Source organism: Protopterus annectens, chromosome 7.part0 (genome assembly GCF_019279795.1).
Source record: "Protopterus annectens isolate FY-2018-M chromosome 7.part0, PAN1.0, whole genome shotgun sequence".
Classification (NCBI taxonomy): domain Eukaryota; kingdom Metazoa; phylum Chordata; order Ceratodontiformes; family Protopteridae; genus Protopterus; species Protopterus annectens.
This window is the reverse complement of record NC_056739.1, coordinates 9,683,809-9,701,940: the sequence shown is the minus strand read 5'-3', so window position 1 is coordinate 9,701,940 and position 18,132 is coordinate 9,683,809. Positions and strand designations below refer to the sequence as shown.

Below are 18,132 nucleotides of genomic sequence, written 5' to 3'. Positions count from 1 at the left end.
TACACTCTATCCGGATGAAAAATCAAGTAGGGAGGTTTCGCACAAAGAGCCTGAAGTTCGGAAACTCTTTTAGCTGAAGTGATGGCGACAAGGAACGCCGTTTTCCAGGAAAGATATTTAAGTTCGGCCGAGGCAGCTGGTTCAAAGGGAGGGGCAGTCAAGGCTTGTAGGACTAGTGATAGATCCCAAGGAGGTACAGCTTCCTTGACGGGAGGCCTGAGCAAGAAAGTACCCTTGAGGAAGGTTTTACATAATTTCGCAGTCAAAGGACCTGTCTCATGCCTGACATGGTAATGAGAAATGGCTGCCAATTGAACCTTGACCGTAGAACAGCTAGCCCCCCGTTGAAAAAGTCCAGTGAGGAAATCCAATACGGATGGTAATGAAGCCGTGAAGGGATCTACGTTATGGTGTTCCGCCCAGATGGAAAAACGCTTCCGCCCAGATGGAAAAACGCTTCCATTTACTAGTGGAAGGTTTATGTGCTGCCACCAAGATGGCTTTAACTGGTGAAGAGATGCCGGGAGTCCTGACTAAGAGTGGAACTGGAGCAGCCAAGCGGTCAGCTTCAGGTTGTCCAGATTCGGGGTCGGTAGATCTAAGAGATGGGATATTAGATCCGGAATGGGATCCAGAATCCAGGGAGGATTCACCAGAGGAGACCACAGGTAAGGGAACCAAGTTTGACGAGGCTAGAATGGGGCAATGAGGATCACTCTGCTCCCCAACTGAGAGGCTTTCTGTATAAGTTTCAGCATCAGGGGTAGAGGAGGATAGGCATAAAGTAGACCGGGAGGCCAAGCATGCACTAGAGCATCTCTCGGGGTTTCCAAGGGGGGGGGGGGTCAGAGCGAAGAAGCTGGAGCATTTTGTATTTGAGGGAGTGGTAAATAGATCGCAGCAGGGTTGCCCCCATTCGGCAAAAATCCACTTCGCTACCTGAGAATTGAGAGACCACTCATAAGGGGAAAGAATAGTGCAGCTGAGCTTGTCCGCCAGAATGTTGGACAGTCTCGGAATGTGCGTTGCGATAAGGAAGCGGTTGGTGGAGATCGCCCATTCCCACACCCTCATGGCCTCTCGACAGAGTAGGACCTGGTTCCCCCCTGTTTGTTGATGTACCAGACAACTGACACGTTGTCCGTCTGTATCGCAACAGTTCCTACGGGGAGAAGGTTCTGAATGCCAACAGCACCGCCCACATCTCCAGAACATTGATATGCAAGGAGATCTGTCGTTCCACATGCCTTGGGTGGGGGGGCATTGCTCAGGCAGAACGGTCCAAGGCAAGAGGCATCCGTGGTCACCGTGGCGAGGGGAGGCGGCGTGCAGAAGGGTCGTCCTGTATGGAGGTCCAGGGAATGGAGCCACCATAAGAGGGCCCTCCTGCAAGCCCTGCTGAGTGAGATAGGGTGACTGAGGGGAAGAAACTGAAAGGACCATTGGACTAAAAGGGTCCACTGTAGCACCCTCATATTCAGACGAGCGCATGGAAGAGTTATTGCTGCCGCCATGGAGCCTAGCGCCCTCAGAACCAATTCCGCCGGTGGGGCTTTTGATTGGAGGATGGCCCGCACATGAAGCCTCAGCTTTTGAAGTCGCTCCGAAGTGAGGAATGCTCGCAGACTTCTCGTATTTAGTTTGGCCCCTATGAACTCTATCACTTGCGTCGGAGCAAGAGAGGATTTGTCCATGTTGACCGTAATGCCTAGTTGGGGAGCTAGCCGGAGAAAGTAACTTCTGGCTGCACAGAGTAGATGCCTTGTTGGGGCGGACAGGAGCCAGTCGTCCAGGTACGGGAAGAGTCTCAGGTGGGCCGCTAACACTTTGGTAAACACTCTGGGGGCTGTGGTGAGACCAAAGGGAAGGACCCCTGAACTGATAGTGACAGGCTCCCAGCCGGAAGCGGAGAAACCTCCTGGATAGTCTGTCCATTAAAATGTGGTAGTACGCATCCTTGAGGTCTATTGAGCACATCCAGTCGCTCTCCCGCAAGGAGGGGGAGAATGGATAGATGGGTGACCATCCGGAATTTTTCTTTGGTTACGGACAGGTTCAAGAGTGAAAGGTCGAGAATCGGTCTCAAGTCCCCAGTCTTTTTTGGCACCAGAAAGAACCTGGAGTAGAACCCTAATCCGAGCTGATCTGGGGAGACGGGCTGGATGGCTCTTTTTTCTAGCAGCTGCTGAATTTCTGCAGCTGCCACCTCCCACTGATCGGGGGGTACATCGGGGAGGTTTTTGAGTCTGGGGACATGGTGTAGTGGAATTTTGTAACCTCTGGATATGATACGAAGCACCCAGCGATCTGACGTAATGGACTCCCAAGCCACCAGGTGCTTCGAGAAGCGCCCCTCGACTGCCTCCAGAGTGGAGCAGTCGGGCAACCCCTTAGGGCTGCTGCGTGGGCCGATCAGAGAAGGTTTCTCTGGACCCAAAATTTTTCGGGGCCCCTCTGCCTCTAGGGCGGCGTCCTCCCTGTCCTCCTCTGCCACGGAAGGACCAGTTGTCCGGAGCAGGCTGGGAATGTTGCGATTTCCGGAACCACATCTTCTTCTGTCTCTTTTGGTTCTTAGAGAAGGACCTCTGGGGAGCAGAGAAGCAGACTCCGACGGCAGACAACGTCTTCCCGTCCTTTTCGCTCTGGACAAGTCTCGCGAATGGTCTTGCCAAACAAGGCAGAACCATCAAAGGGGGTATTCGCTAAGGACGCCTTAAAGGGCTCCGCAAAGTCACAATGTCGGAGCCAAGCCTGACTTCTTATGACTAAGACCCGCTCTGCTGGCTCTAGCGGCTCCCTCTGTGGCGTGGGACAAAAGCCGCATAAAGATATTTGAAATGGATCTTAAGAGTGGCCATACGAGTGGAGTACAACTGCTTGTCCTCCGCTGACATGGACTCTGGGGGAGAAGCAGCATATTCTTTGATAAGATCTCGCTACATCCTGATGATGTGCCATGTAGTTCAGGGACCTTACTGAGAAGGTCGCTGAACTAAATACCCGCTTCCCGAGGCGATCCATCGAGCGGGACTCCTTGCTCGGTGGATGGACCGAGGGGCTCTCCTGAGCTAATTCCCTCTTAGTGGCTGCCATCAACATGGCATCTACAGGGGTCCCTTGCTCCAATAGGACCGGTCTGCATGGGGACTCAGAATTATATCCGGCGTTTGGGGACTGGCTCCAGTGTCCGGCTTCTTCCACGCCCTGGTGTTGATAAAGTCCACCAGAGGGTCGGCCGGAGGGGACACCCAAGAGGTAGACGGGCCTGCTTCGAATGCCTCCAGGAACGTGGACTTGGAGGAAGCCATGGGGGCAGACCCCCCCCCCCGATCCTGAGCATTTCCATGATGTCTCCAAAGGAGACATCCTCGGGGGGGGGGGGGGGACCTTGGGGAGCCATCCCCTTCATCCAAGTCCGTGTCCTCCATTAAGGACTCGGGGAGAGTCCACGCGTCTCCTCTTACACTTATGCTTGTGAGGCGCTTCCTCGGGAGGGACTGTCCGAGGAGGTCTCACCAGCAATATCCTGTTCCAGTGGAACAACCTAGGACATCAAAGCAGGCTGTCCCTATGGCCGGGTGATGGAAGCCTGACCCAGCAGAGAGGGAGTGCAGGGTGGAGCCGATGCAAGGACCGGGGGTCCGGATGCTCTCAACAGAGCCCTCTCCACTGCATCGAAGGCAGAGGGGGAGCCACTCTTCCTGGGGTCCGAAAGCAGACTCCCACTCAGATCCGATGAAGGGATCGGAACCGGCGCAGAGGCCATCGGATCCGAAGGACCCGTGTGCTCAGACCTGGACGGAGCCGAAGGCACACTGAATCCCTCTGATCTGAAGCTCGGCCCACAGCTCCAAGAGGCCAGATCCAAAGGACCCGACAGACTCGAGGGCAGGGTCGGATCCTAAGTACGCAGTACTGTCAGCACCGACCCACCCCTGGCTCCAACGCTGCCCAGCTCGGAGCACTCCGAGAAGGAGCTATCAGGGCAAAAAAAAAAAAAGTGTCGAGCTCCACCCGAAAGGGGGGGGGGGGGGCAAGAGCATTTCCATCTGCAGCTGGGCCTGGATGAACCTTCTCATCATCCGGTCCAAGTCTGCATTAGAAAGACTAAGTAGATCTCGACGAGGCCACCGAGGTGGGCCGGGAATGCCACCTCGATGACCTCGACGGAGATCGGGTCTCCTCCTCCTCGGGTCCCAGGGAAAAGCAAGGGGATCGGATCCGAGGAGGAGGGGACCTGGAAGCCGTGGAGGGAGAAGCCCGCTTAGCTGGGAGGGCCGAAGCGGAGGCCTCGGCCCGCCGCTTGTGGTGCTTCTCCCTCCTTTTCTCCCTCCTGGCCTTCCTTTCCTCTGGCGTCTTAGTGGGAGTTAGAGTCCCGGCTGGGGGAAGGGGGGCAGGAGTGGCTACCGCTGAGGAGGAGCCACGGGAGTACCGGAGGCCGAAGCCGAATTCGGGGGCAAAAGTCCCGCCAGGATCAGCTTCGACCTCCGCTCTTTCAGTGCCCTGGGGTTGAACGCTGCACAAATGGAACACCCGGAGGACAGGTGTTCAACCCCAAGGCACCGAACACACAGAGTGTGGCCATCCGCCGGTGAAAGCTTATGGCCACACTCGGTGCACTTGGAAAAACATGGGTTTTGGGGCCTCCGACATTAGAAAAATAAAGTAAACTACACAAACACACCAGGCCCCAAAAACACACACACACACGAACTAGCAAGGGGAGGAATTACACTAAAAATTAATGAAATGAACAAAAAGGGATCCTAAACCACGCACACTGTTTAATTAAACCAAAAAAGATTTCTAATTTGACAAGTTTTGAAGACTTATCTGGTAAGTCGCCAGGAGCTCTAAAATCCTGCTGTCTTAAGAGCGGCAAAATAGATGGGGTTGGCAGGGGATTACGGGTAAGGGGAGGAGCTAGGAGTGCAGATCCACAAGCTGTAAAATAAGTTGCCGGCTTGAATCCGAAGTTGGATCCAAGACCCAAAAGGTTGCTGACAAATGAAGTCCCTACTTCAGATTTATGGGTTGCAGAGAAGCTATTATTGCCCAAGAAAACATAATAACTTCTTATTACAGAACTACAGTCAGCATTCCTCCCTGAGTCCCTAAAGTTTTATCAATATGAAGAGAATATTTGTGTACTACTGCTCAATGCACAAAACAGTACACAGATTTCAACACTGTCATTAGATCGGCCATGTAAGCGCATCCCCACATTAAAACTGGGCTTTTCCTTCAAGATGCAGCCCCCCCCCCCGAATCAATATAGAGGCTTTTTTTTTCCAGGTTCTACAATCACAGAAATACTTGGGAACTACCATTACAGAAAACTTTCAAAAACAGCAAGGAAATGCAGGTACTTCAACAGTTTGACTAAAAACGGGACCAAACTGCTGAGCAAACTATGCAATTATGGAAATACTTCGGCATGTGGGCAACTAGAGGCTATAAAGCAAGCACTCTCCTAGTAATGATTCACACAGCTAGTTGTGTCTTTGTACACTATTCTATGTCAAGCAGTGTTTTATTCAATATACAATAAAAATAACTAATGCATAATTAAAAAACTGTACCATTAGTTGGCAACAAATGTAAAGTACATTAAAGAAGCAGTGTGCAACATGGTCCCCATATTTGTATTGACACTTGCTAAGCATGCAATAACTGCACTGAAGACCTTTCTTTATGGGAAAAGGCCCAAATACCTTTAACATTTCAAAAGCTAAAAAAAAAAAAAATAAAATAAAATGTTAATATGCCTGCAACATCGTACAACTGTAGAATAATCTTTTTCATTCTGTTCTTACTACACAGTTACCTTCATTTATGCTGTCTAGCTACAAGATGTGTAAACATACCATCACAAGGATTTACTGCCACTGCTGCTGTGCAGCCCGCTACACATCCTGCTAAAAAGGAGACGTAAAATGGAGCCTTCTCACTAGCAGATCTTTGCCCAAGTTTGTTAAGATTCGCAAATAATGGGAAGTAGATAACGGAGAAAGGCACATCCCTACAAAACAAACATAATGTCAGGTAAACAAGGCAAATAAACCACTACTATTTAAAACAAGCACCTACTAATACAAAATGTCTCACACAGATAATAGTTAAGGAAAGTGCAGATGTCTACGCAAACTTACTGTAACTGTACATGTTCAAACAGATCATTGTTGTAGGGCTTGGTGTGTATACACACACACACACACACACACACACACACACACACACACACACACACACACACACACACACACAATAAGCACCTACGAATACAAAATGTCTCGCGCAGATAATAGGGAAAGTGCAGTTGTCCAAGCAAACTTAATGTAACTGTACATGTTCAAACAGATCATTGTTGTAGGGCTTAAGATATTTGGTGTGTGTATATACACACACACAGTTTCACTTCATAATACTGAAATATCATAATACTGAAATTCAGAACACTGAAACCAAAATCCTGAAAACACACAGCATACATATAGTGAGTTTAAACAAGATAAATCACATTACTTTCCACATGTATAAGCACCCCCCACAACCCCTGCTACTTAATATATCAACTTCAAGATTATATATCAACTTCAAGATTGCACTTCACTACACCAAGTGCAATCTTGGAGTGGATATATTTAAGTAGCGGGGGGTGTGGGGGCACAGCCCACCATGGGGGGGTGCAGGGGTGCTTGCCCCCTGCTTAAATTTGAAGGAATGTAATTAGGTTTTTGTTGCTTACAGTCAGTATATGTATCGTATCTATTTTCAGGATTTTGAGCTTCCATATTATGAAGATTTCTCATTTTCAGTGTTGTGATATTTCAGTATTATGAAGTGAAACCACATACACACACTGTAGCCGAAGTAATGGCTACTAAGAAGGCGGTCTTGAAAGATAAGAATTTCAAATCTACCGTAGCCGCCGGTTCGAAGGGGGGGGGGTGGTCAAGGCCTGGAGAACTAAGGAAAGGTCCCAAGGAGGAACCGCTTGCTTTACCGGGGGCCTGAGAAGAAAAGTACCTTTAAGGAAAATCTTAAATAACTTGGCCGACATCAGTGGATTGGAGTCATGACTAATGTGATAATGAGAAATTGCCGCAAGTTGTACTTTTGACTGTGGAACTGCTGGCACCATCATTAAAAAGAGTGGTTAAAAAATCAAGCACCAAAGGGAGAGGAACTGTGAAGGGGTTTAGGCCTTGCCGCTCCGCCCACAAAGAGAACCGTTTCCACTTGCTGCGGTAGACTTTCCTAGTGGATGGCTTATGAGCTGCCACCAGGATGGCCTTAACAGGGGACGAAATACCGGGAGTCCTGATCAAGAGTGGAACTGTTGCAGCCAAGCGGTCAGCTTCAGGTTGTCCAGGTTCGGAGGAGATAAGTGGGATGGATGAGATATCAGATCCGGAATGGGATCTAGAATCCAAGGAGGATTCACTGAGTGAGACCTTATGAAGGGGAACCAGATCTGTCGAGGCCAAAATGGAGCAATGAGAATCATTCTGCACCCCAACCGAGAGGCTTTCTGAAGAACTTGGAGCATCAGAGGCAAGGGGGGATAAGCATAAAGAAGACCGGGTGGCCAAGCATGCACCAGAGCATCTCTTGGGGAACCTCCGGGAGGAGGTATCAGAGCGAAAAAACTGTCGCACTTGGTGTTTGAGGGAGAGGCAAAAAGATCGCAACAAGGAGTTCCCCACCGTGCGAAGATGTGTTCCGCTACCCGAGTATTGAGAGACCACTCGTAAGGGGTGAGAATGGTGCGACTGAGTTTGTCCGCCAGGATGTTGGACCGACCCGGAATATGCGTTGCTATGAGAAAGCGGTTGGAGATTCCCACACTCTCATGGCTTCTCGACAAAGAGGGTAAGACCTGGTTCCTCCTTGCTTGTTGATATACCAGACAACCGACATGTTGTCCGATTGAATCGCAATTGTTCCCAAGGGAAGAAAGGCCTGAAGTGCTAGCAACGCTAAGAGCACTGCTCTCATCTCTAGAACGTTGATATGCAGTAAGGTCTCGTTCCACGTGCCCTGTACCGTCCGGCCTACAAAATGCCCCCCCCACCCGAGGCGTGAGGCGTCCGTGGTCACCGTGGCGAGAGGGGGAGAAGCACAAAACGGGCGGCCTCCATGGAGATCTGGAGAGTGTAGCCACCACAGGAGGGACCGCTTGCAAGCCTTGCTGATCGCAATGGGATGATGCATAGGAAGAGCAAGATACGACCACTGAACTAGGAGTGTCCATTGAAGGATGCGCATATTGAACCTGGCGAGAGGAAGAAGCGCTATTGCTGCCGCCATGGACCCTAGGGCCCTTAGGACCAACTCCGCTGGAACTGAGCTTGAGTGGAGAATGGCCCGCACCTGGAATTGCAGATTTTGAACTCTGTCCGCAGTGAGGAAGGCTTTTAATCTCCTTGTGTCTAACCTGGCACCTATAAAATCTATGAACTGCGTGGGTGCTAGGTTGGATTTTTTTGTGTTTATTGTGATGCCCAGACGGGGAGCAAGCTGGAGAAAGGAGTCTCGCGCCAATAGTAGTAGATGCCTTGTTGGGGCGGTGAGAAGCCAGTCGTCCAGGTAGGGAAAGACCTGAAGCCTCAGGTGGGCCGCTACCAAGACCTGAAGCCTCAGGTGGGCCGCTACCACTGCTAATACTTTGGTGAACACCCTGGGGGCTGTGGTGAGACCAAAGGGAAGGACCCGGAATTGGTAGTGACTGGCTCCCAGCCGGAAGCGGAGAAACCTCCTGGAGCGCCTGTCCATTAGTATGTGGTAGTACGCATCCTTGAGGTCTATGGAGCACATCCAGTGATTTTCTCCCAGAAGGGGGAGAATAGACTGCAATGTGACCATTCGGAACTTCTCCTTGGAAACTGCCAGGTTCAAGAGTGAAAGGTCTAAAATTGGTCTTAGATCCCCCGTCTTTTTTGGCACTAAAAAGAACCTGGAGTAGAACCCTGATCCGATCTGGTCTGGGGGGACGGGCTGGATGGCTCTTTTCTTTAGCAGATGGCCAATCTCTGCCAAAGTGGCCTCCCACTGACCGAGTGGAACGTCGGGGAGGGACTTCAATTTTGGCAAATGAAGAAAGGGTATACGGTATCTTCTGGATATGATCTGGAGGACCCAGCGGTCTGATGTTATTGACTCCCATGCCGCTAGGTGCTCCGAAAAACGTTCCCCGACTGCCTCCAGAGTGGAGCAGCCGGGCAACCCCTCAGGGCTGCTGCGCAGGCCGTGGGAGCCCCTCTGCCCCTAGGGCGGCGCCCTCCCTGTCCTCCTCTGCCACGGAAGGACGCAGACCGAGATTGCTGCGACTTTCGGAACCACATCTTCTTCTGTCCCTTTTGGTTCCTAGAATAGGGCCTCTGGGGAGCAGAGAAGCAGATTCCGACGGCAGACAGCGTCTTCCCGTCCTTCTCGCTCTGGGTCAAAGTGTCGCGAACAGTTTTGCCAAAGAGGGCAAAACCATCGAAGGGGGCGTTCGCAAATGACGCCTTGAAGGGCTCTGAGAAATCGCAATGACGGAGCCAGGCCTGACGTCTAGTAACTAGGCCTGCCCCTGCTGCTCTAGCGGCACCTTCCGTAGCATGGGACAGTAGCCGCATAGAGGTATTGGTGATGGACCTGAGAGTGGCCATGTGGGTGGAGTGCAGCACTTTGTCCTCCTCCGACATGGACTCTGGGGGGGATGCAGCGTATTCTTTAATAAGATCGCGCTGCATCCTAATCACGTGTGCCAAATAGTTCAGCGCCCTCACTGAGAAGGTCGCTGAACTAAACATCCGCTTCCCCAAGCGGTCCATCATCCGAGACTCCTTGTCGGGGGATGGACTGAGGGACTCTCCTGAGCAAGTTCCCTCTTGGTGGCCGCCCATCAACATGGCATCTACCGGAGGCCCCTTACTCCAATGGGCACGGTCAGCCGGGGGACTGAGAATACGGTCGGGCCTTTTAGGGATTGGCTCCACGGTGTCCGGTTCCTTCCACGCCCTGGTGGTAATGAAGTCCACCAGGGGGTCGGCAGGAGGGGACACCCAAGAGGTAGACGGGCCCACTTCAAATGCCTCCAAGAACACGGACTCGTCCGAGGAAGACTTGGGGGCAGACCACCCCCCCTTATGCGGAACACTTCCATGATGTCTCCAAATGAGACATCCTCGGGGGGTGACCGTGGGGAGCCTTTCCCCTTCCTCCAAATCAGTGTCTTCTGTGAGAGACTCGGGGGAGTCAATGTGCCTCATTTTGCACATGTTTGCGGAGAACATCCTCCGGGGGGCTGTCAGAGGACTCCTCGCAAACAGTAACCTGTTCCAGGGGAACAGCTTGGGGCAAAGGAGCGGGCTGTCCCAAGGGCCGGATGGTGGAAGCCTGACCCAGTGCAGAGGGAGCGCGGGACGGAGCCGAAGCAAGTGCCGGGGGTCCGGAGATCTTAAACAGGGCCCTCTCCACTACATCAAAAGCCGAAGGGGAGCCAACCTCGACCAAAGGATCCGACAATCGGCTCCCCCTCTGATCCGAGGAGTGGATCGGAGCCGAAGCGCTCGGATCCGAAAGGGCAGTGCGCTCCGACAGACGGCGCCGAAGGAGCACTGACCCCCCCCGGATCCGAAGCTCGGATCCAGGCTCCGAGAGGTCGGATCCGAAGTACACCAAGTACTATCGGAGCCGACCCACCCCCGGCTCCGAAGCTGCTCTGCTCCAACTGCTCCGAACCCGGGTAGCGGGTCGGAGAAGGAGCAACTGGCTTGAAAAAAGGGGTCGAGCTCCCCCCCAGAGGGGGGGGGGGGGCAAGAGCACTCCCATCTGCATCTGGGCCTGGATGAACCTTCTCATCATCCGATCCAGATCAGCGTCTGACAGGCTATAAGTTGATCTCGACGAGGCTACCGAGGTAGGCCGAGTGCCTCCTCGATAGCCTCGACGGAGATCGGGTCTCCTCCTCCTCAGGTCCCGGTGAAAAACACAACTTTCACACAAAAAAACAAAATTTAGCACTTTAAATACTGAAAAAACTGCACTTAGCTGAAGAGCTTGGGAACACAAATCTGGTCACCAGCGCGGCAAACGAGATCTGAGGTCATGAGGGGAGAGCAGGGCATTATGGGTGAGGGGAGGAGCTGAGAGCTTGGATCCATAGCTGGTAAACCATGCCGGTTCGGATCCGATATCGGATCCATAACCCACAGGTTGCAGACAAATGAATCTCCTACTTCAGAGGAGTGATTTCCTGATTTATAAGCCTTGGAATCAGATTTTTATTTTTTTTAACTTGTTGCTCCAGCTGTGGTACTGTTGTAAAACTGGATGATTGTCTTTTCCTTTAATTTTGTTGACTCGAGTAAAAGCCTCTCTCTCATGTGTCGGGGCTGGAGCTGACAAAAGCCTAGAAAGCCAACTTCTAAGATCTTAAGCTGCTCCTCTACTGGCCTGGAGACTGCACAAACCTCCCCACTAAACACACACCCCACCAATCCCTGCACTAGTCAACTTCAACAACTATCTTCTGTAGGTCTGAAGTAAATGTTAATGTTTTATGAATACTGGGAGCTAGACAAACCATCAACATGCAGTCAGCTGTGAGAACACATGAAGGCTTACAAAGAAATGAACTCACTGATACAGTGCAATGGCCAAGTTCATTCGTGCTCAACCATGGTGTGTGCAAATGCATTAGTATACACACTGAGTGAACAAATGTGGCAAAAAAAACTGCTGAGCGAGAATATGCCATCAGTTACTCAGTGAGGAAGGCTTGTTTTAAGTCATAGTCCAGCATGTTCCATTTATTGTTGTGGCGAAGTTTAGTTCACTAGAGCGTGTGGCTCGCAGTGACAGATGTTATTTTTGCTCTAATTTACTTCAGCTAGGCTAAAGTGTAATGCTGTTTTGACGAACACAATAATAAAGCATCAAAACACAAGTTTAAGCAATACATAGAAGTTACAAAACCAATGCTGCACTAATCCTCAGTACAACGTTCTTCTACAGCCCACCCAGAAATTTATGTTTGTAACTCAGAAGCAACGGATTACTTTAGTGAAAATACACTGAGATAGAAGCACCAACAAATAAATGCATCCTTTCTTTATTTACATACACAAATTTTATAAATGCAGTAGAATGCACTCATCCTTTAAACTTGTGATTAATATGTCCGTGGAGAAAATATACTATGTGCATCCTCTCAAGCTTTACTGCTTTCATACAATTTCCACACAGGTGTACACTCAGCCAGATTAAAACTCTCCAGATGGCAGCAAAAGGAAAAAAAATGGCAGGGAAGGATTATCAAGAGACTATTCCTTACCTTAACAAAGTAGCTCCTAATCCTTTGTAGAGCCCACTAATACCATGTGCACGGAAGAGCTCTGCAGCTATCTGTGTGGCAGATATTTTCCTCATAACAGGTACAGGTGTTACATTATATGCTCTTGTTAAAACTGGGCTGGCAGTTGCATGTTTGGCTGAAGGGACTGTTGCGATAATCCTTTGTGCAGCTGCAACAGAAAGAAACAAGTAACCATTAGAAATTATTGTACTCCTGTCGCATAGAGGCTAATTTGCTTACAATAAATCCAGAAAAAGTAGTAGAATATAAAAGCACAAAGTCAGGACAGGAAAAAAGTACTGGATGCCAGGTCACCCACCACAACTGAGACTATATGCAGAAACACATCACAGTACATTATGGAGGAAGGGCTGAAGAAGGGCTGAACTGCAGCAGTCAAGTCCCCTGCATTAGAAATTCAGAGGTACACACACAGAACAGTAAGAAGCATTCCTGCAGAGAATCACCAATGAAAAAACCTAGATATCACGGTCTACGTAAAACAAGCACTGCGTCATGCTTTCTGGCCCAAACTGGTACATATGGGGTAAGTGAGCAACATTCTTTATGGTTGGTGTGCAGGGCGCTTTTGTTTTTATCTATTAATTGCTAAAATTATAAGGCTGATCGACAGAACTTTTACAGAGGCTAGGTTTGTCCTCCTGACTATTCTGCTCCTACCCTTACCTCTTAAAGAGGTGTCTGGTAAGCTAACTCCATGGAAATGGCAATTAGGCTCTGAGCCTCAGGAGGGGGATGTGCCCAATTTTCACCCTGATAGGGATAGTCAGTGAACTCGTATGTGGGGAATGAGAGTTGCAAGATCCCACCCAGCCAGAGATCTGGTGCCATCTAGGAATGAAGTGGGAGATTGATAAGTTTGCCCCATGCAGACACCCTACAGTTTGCCCCATGCAGACACCCTTAAGTAGGGTCCCCATGCAGACATCCTTAAGTAGGGTCAAAGAGGCTAACTGGAAGAGTCAGAGGAGCCACTTGGTTCAGAAAATAAAAAAAGACTTGACAAATGAAAATTGCATGCTACATACCATTTACTACAGAACAATTAACTTGTAGCTTCAACTCTGGTTAAATTGTGGTGGGAGCCAAAAGTTTGAAGGGGTTCAAAGAAAACTGTTATAAAATGGAGATGGGCACATGAACACACACAGTTGATTCTTCTGTGCAGTCTGGATAATGGCCTCAACCACCACATACTGAAATAAGGCTGAGAGGGACAGAGAGAAAGTGATTACATCCACGGATGGAAAGATACAGTGGCAAAAATAAAATTACACTAAGAGACACTAGAAATGGAAACAATGTATTTTACAGACAATGACTTTGATCCAAGTCATTAGACTACTAATAAATGTAAAGCAAAGCAAAGACTACAACTAGAGATCTAAATCTACTCAGACAAAGACTAGAAAAAGGGATGAATCTGTAACGCAGCAACTACCTGTTCTCTGGCACAAACTCCATCTACAAATTAAGCAGTGTTACGCACACTGGCCGTCTTAAAAAACAAAGATTTGGACAACAGGCCTGGCTCTCCATTAAAACAGGGGTAAGGTGGAAATGGACCAGTGGTTCAGTTTCCTTGCAACTCCTATAAAAACATTCATAACTTAAATCACGTGCAACCATTTTCTGCACATACCTGCAGTCTCTCTTCTGGTATGTGTATAATTTAAAAAAAAAAAGTGAGAGAGAAACATTCACTGCAATGTCCACACCAAAGTACTGAACTACAGAGGTTAAATGTACCCTAGTAAATGCTAAAAATGTAATTTTAATCTCAACTCAGTTTTGCATGTTATAAACCCTATCTGATTGTATTATGTTTAAACAAAACTATAGTTCTTAATTTAACATACCAACATATAAGGTCTAATAATGTCCTTGTTGCTCACAAAAGTATATTTCTAACAGCTTTTTTTTTTTTTATGTAACCAAGTATACACACACATGATTCAGCATCTACAACATGTCTACCTACTTCTACCATTGTTACGAATGATGGCAACAATCCCCATGTGAGGAGACAAATACATTGTTCAGTAGAACTAGGTGGGTATATTTGGAGATCCTAAAAATTATGGCAAGAGTTGGAAAATATGAACAAGATATCAGAGGAACTGTTTTTATATCTAACAAACTGGACTACAATACAGTTTTTAATAAATTTGAAGATCATGTTTATTTCATTAAGATGTGGAAGGTCGAGAAACTAGAGAGAGACTGGGAACAATATGCAAAGTAGACTGCTTGCCCACTTCATAAGGGAACGACTAGTTTGTCAGCAGCAAGACAGAGTGTGTCAACAAAACGAGGCAACCAAGAAGATTTGTATTCAGCAACGTGACAAACAAAAACAAAGAACTCCTTGATACTCTCTTAATGTTGAAGCCTATGACACAGAGAAGGTTTATCCCAGAAGGGCAACTGTCCAAGTCAATATTAGACAGGATACTACAGAATAGGGGTGGAGACAGATCAGCAGAAAAGACTCGCAGAAGGATAGTGCAAGGACGGATGTGGAATCAGTGGTAACAAGGACGGACGTGTCCGATTATTAAGTCACTGGTAACTGTGGTGGGCAATTTTCGTATTGACAAAATTGTAACATACGAAAAGGAGAACGAACAGAACTTTAAATTACAATTACAGTAACACTGTTTTATGGGCACACATACAGAACCAGGTTTTTACTAGTTTACTAATGGTCACCCTTTGGGCCAGTAATGTTTTAAAATAAATAGTTATTAGGAAGCTGAACTTTGCATGGTTAGTTGTTTCAATAGGTATACCGTGCCCCCCCACTTGTACAGACACAAGTATGTACAACCCACCTCTATACCCCATAATTACCTTTGGAATATATGGATATAATAATAATGAAATCAGAATATGGGGGGGGGGGGGTGTAATTATGGATTCTAGAGCCTACACTTCAAAAATGCTTAGTATGTTGCAAGAGGACAAATACAAAATAGTATCCAAAGGTGTCAAATAGCATACAGGAAGACATATAATAAATGACCCATTTATCAATACGCAACAAAAGCCACATACGACAACAGTTCCAAAACAAATTATGCCAAACATTTCTGTTACATGAATGATAGACGGGGGTCTTGGAGACACCCCGCCCCAAAACCAATTACTTCTGGGAGGGGAGGGAAGTCAGAACTTATACAGAAACATATGTGGATAACAAATGGAATATCAAGATAAGTTTCCACAGTTCTTAAGGGATTCTTGGCATTTGTTGGGACCCTACAATAATGTGTGGATTAATTTAGTAAAAATGCACAAAACAGACCGATAAAAAAAAGAAAAAGAAAATAGTAGAATCCACAAGTATTTTACTGTAAGCGCTTCCGTGCACTACAAAGGAGTGCACTTCCTTAGATGGCAAACCTTAGTGTTAATTAACACCAATTTACAAATTTAATTAATCAATTAAATTATTAAAGCTACCCTTACAAACACATAGCATAATTAAATGCACTCGTGAAAAAAAACAAATATAAATACCTTATTGTACATAACATTTAAAAGTAAAATATAATTTTTTTTATATTTTTAGAGAGAGACATTGTTTAACGTTCTAAAGCTCTCTAAGTAAACATTTTATGGAACAGGCATTGTCGAGTCCAGGATAAACATGTGCATTAGATTGTAACTGCCACAAAAGCTCCTGCTCTTCTAATTTGAGGTGCCATGGTCCTCCTCTTGGGTTCCTTGAAACACTCTGCACTACTATAAATTCAAAACTATGTGTGCTAAATTCACCTATATGCCTTGCTAATGCATTAGTTTGGATGCCTCTAGAGATCCTATATATGTTCATAAATGCGTTGTTTAAGTTGACGTTCTGTTTTGCCCAGATAAAATGCTGGGCATAATTTGCAGGTGGCTAGATAAACAACCCCTTGACTTTCACAAGTATATTTATCATTAACTAGATATTGAACTCCTCTCTTGGACCCAATTTCTTTAATCAAGGTGTTAATAAAGGGCAGCTACAATTAATAAACATGTTTCACAAACGGTTACATTCTGTACAAAGTCATCATTAGAGGACATCATAGACGCTCTAACCAACTGGCCCTTTACAACGCCTCTTTTTTGAAAAAAAACGGATGATTGCTTGTAAAATGTAAAAAAGAATTACTATAAAGAGGTTTCCTATATATAGTTGTCCTAAATCTATTATTAGGCACATCCTTACTTAAAAGGATATCCAAAAAATTAATTCTATCCTCATGAAATTGGAATGTAAATTCCAAAAAAGGCGTGAAAGTAGCCATGGTTTCCACTAAGTTTTGAGCATCATCAATATTACCTTTCATAATAAAAAACATGTCGTCCTGGTAACGAGTGTACCAGACGGCCATGTTTTTGAAAAGGAAATGGGAAAATAAATAAGTACATTCCCAGAAGGCCATGACTGAGTTGGCAAAGCTACCTCCGTATGGAGAGCCCATGGCAACACCTGATTTTTGTAAAGAGAATTCACCCTTAAACATAAAAACGTTATTACTTAATAGAGCCCATGGCAACACCTGATTTTTGTAAAGAGAATTCACCCTTAAACATAAAAACGTTATTACTTAATACTAAGGGATACAATCAGGTCAATGTCTTTACCTGGGAATTGTTTCAAAAGCAAAAAACCCCTTACCCATTCGATACCCACATCCTGCGGAATTACAGTGTAAAGGTCCCTTATATCCACTGTAAGGAAAGATGAATCAAAGGGTATTTTATTGAGATGCTGTAAAACATGCCAGGAGTCACGACAAATTTGAGCTTCTGATTTCAATGCTTCTTTAAGCCTAAGATCTACCCATTTAGCACAAGCATAGGTAATAGATTTGCGACCGTCTATAATAGGACGCAAGAGAGGGTCATGAATACTCTTATGAAGTTTAGGAACCCCATGATGGGTGTTAAAGGAGCTTGCATTGTTAAATAAATGATAGGTATGAATGGAAATAGATGCATCAATGAATAAATTTACTTAAAAATGTTTTAATACGCTGATATGCTTGATTAAGTTAATTTAATGACACCTTAACATAATTAGTAGTCAAAAGCATCTTATACATCCTGTTCTCATACTACTTCATCCATAAAACACAGCTCCACCATAAAACACAGCTCCACCACCTTTATCTGGTTGCATGACACGGGTATCTTTGACATATTTAATGAATTCCCTTTCCTCTATTGAAAGGTTATTATTTTGTATGCCCAAATTGCGATAGTAATCAGCTATTAAAGCCCTGAAATGAATTTCTGACATTCTTTCAAATAGTGCTAATTTTGTAACAGAGAGTTAAAAATGCTTGCCACATACTCATTTGTTAAAACACTATTTTGATTAAATTAATTTTGTGAACAAAAACTTTTAGATCACACAACGACCAAGCTAAATTAGGCTTAGTGTTTGGCACAAAACTGAAACTTTTGGTCAAAAATTCAACCATATCTTATGGAATTACCGTGGAACTAAAATTGTACACATTAGCTACTAAGAACTGTTAAAATGTCCTTGTTGGTCTACTATGGTTACCTCCTGCGACGGTTGTTCTTTTTGCGGTGTTGACGTTGGCCTCGATTGAAATTGCCTGCATTCGATGTAGTCTTGAAATTGCCCCTGTGAAAATCCTGATTATTATTCCTCTTATTGGAATAATGTGTTTGTACTGTCTATTGTTGGTTTTGGTTTTTAATCCTCACTTCGACAGACTTCCACACCACTAGCAGCATTA

General features: G+C 46.5%; 1 protein-coding gene across 1 annotated transcript in view; it reads right to left on the bottom strand.

Annotated features, from left to right (window-relative positions):
- LOC122806214 (mitochondrial glutamate carrier 1-like) overlaps positions 1-18,132 on the bottom strand; it is a 67,065-nt gene that overhangs the window by 18,912 nt on the left and 30,021 nt on the right. The window contains exons 7-8 of the mRNA XM_044076442.1: positions 12,326-12,515; positions 5,868-6,022 (exon numbers count right to left, since the gene is read on the bottom strand). Coding sequence (XP_043932377.1) covers positions 5,868-6,022; positions 12,326-12,515 — 345 coding nt within the window. The remainder of the gene's footprint in view (positions 1-5,867; positions 6,023-12,325; positions 12,516-18,132) is intronic.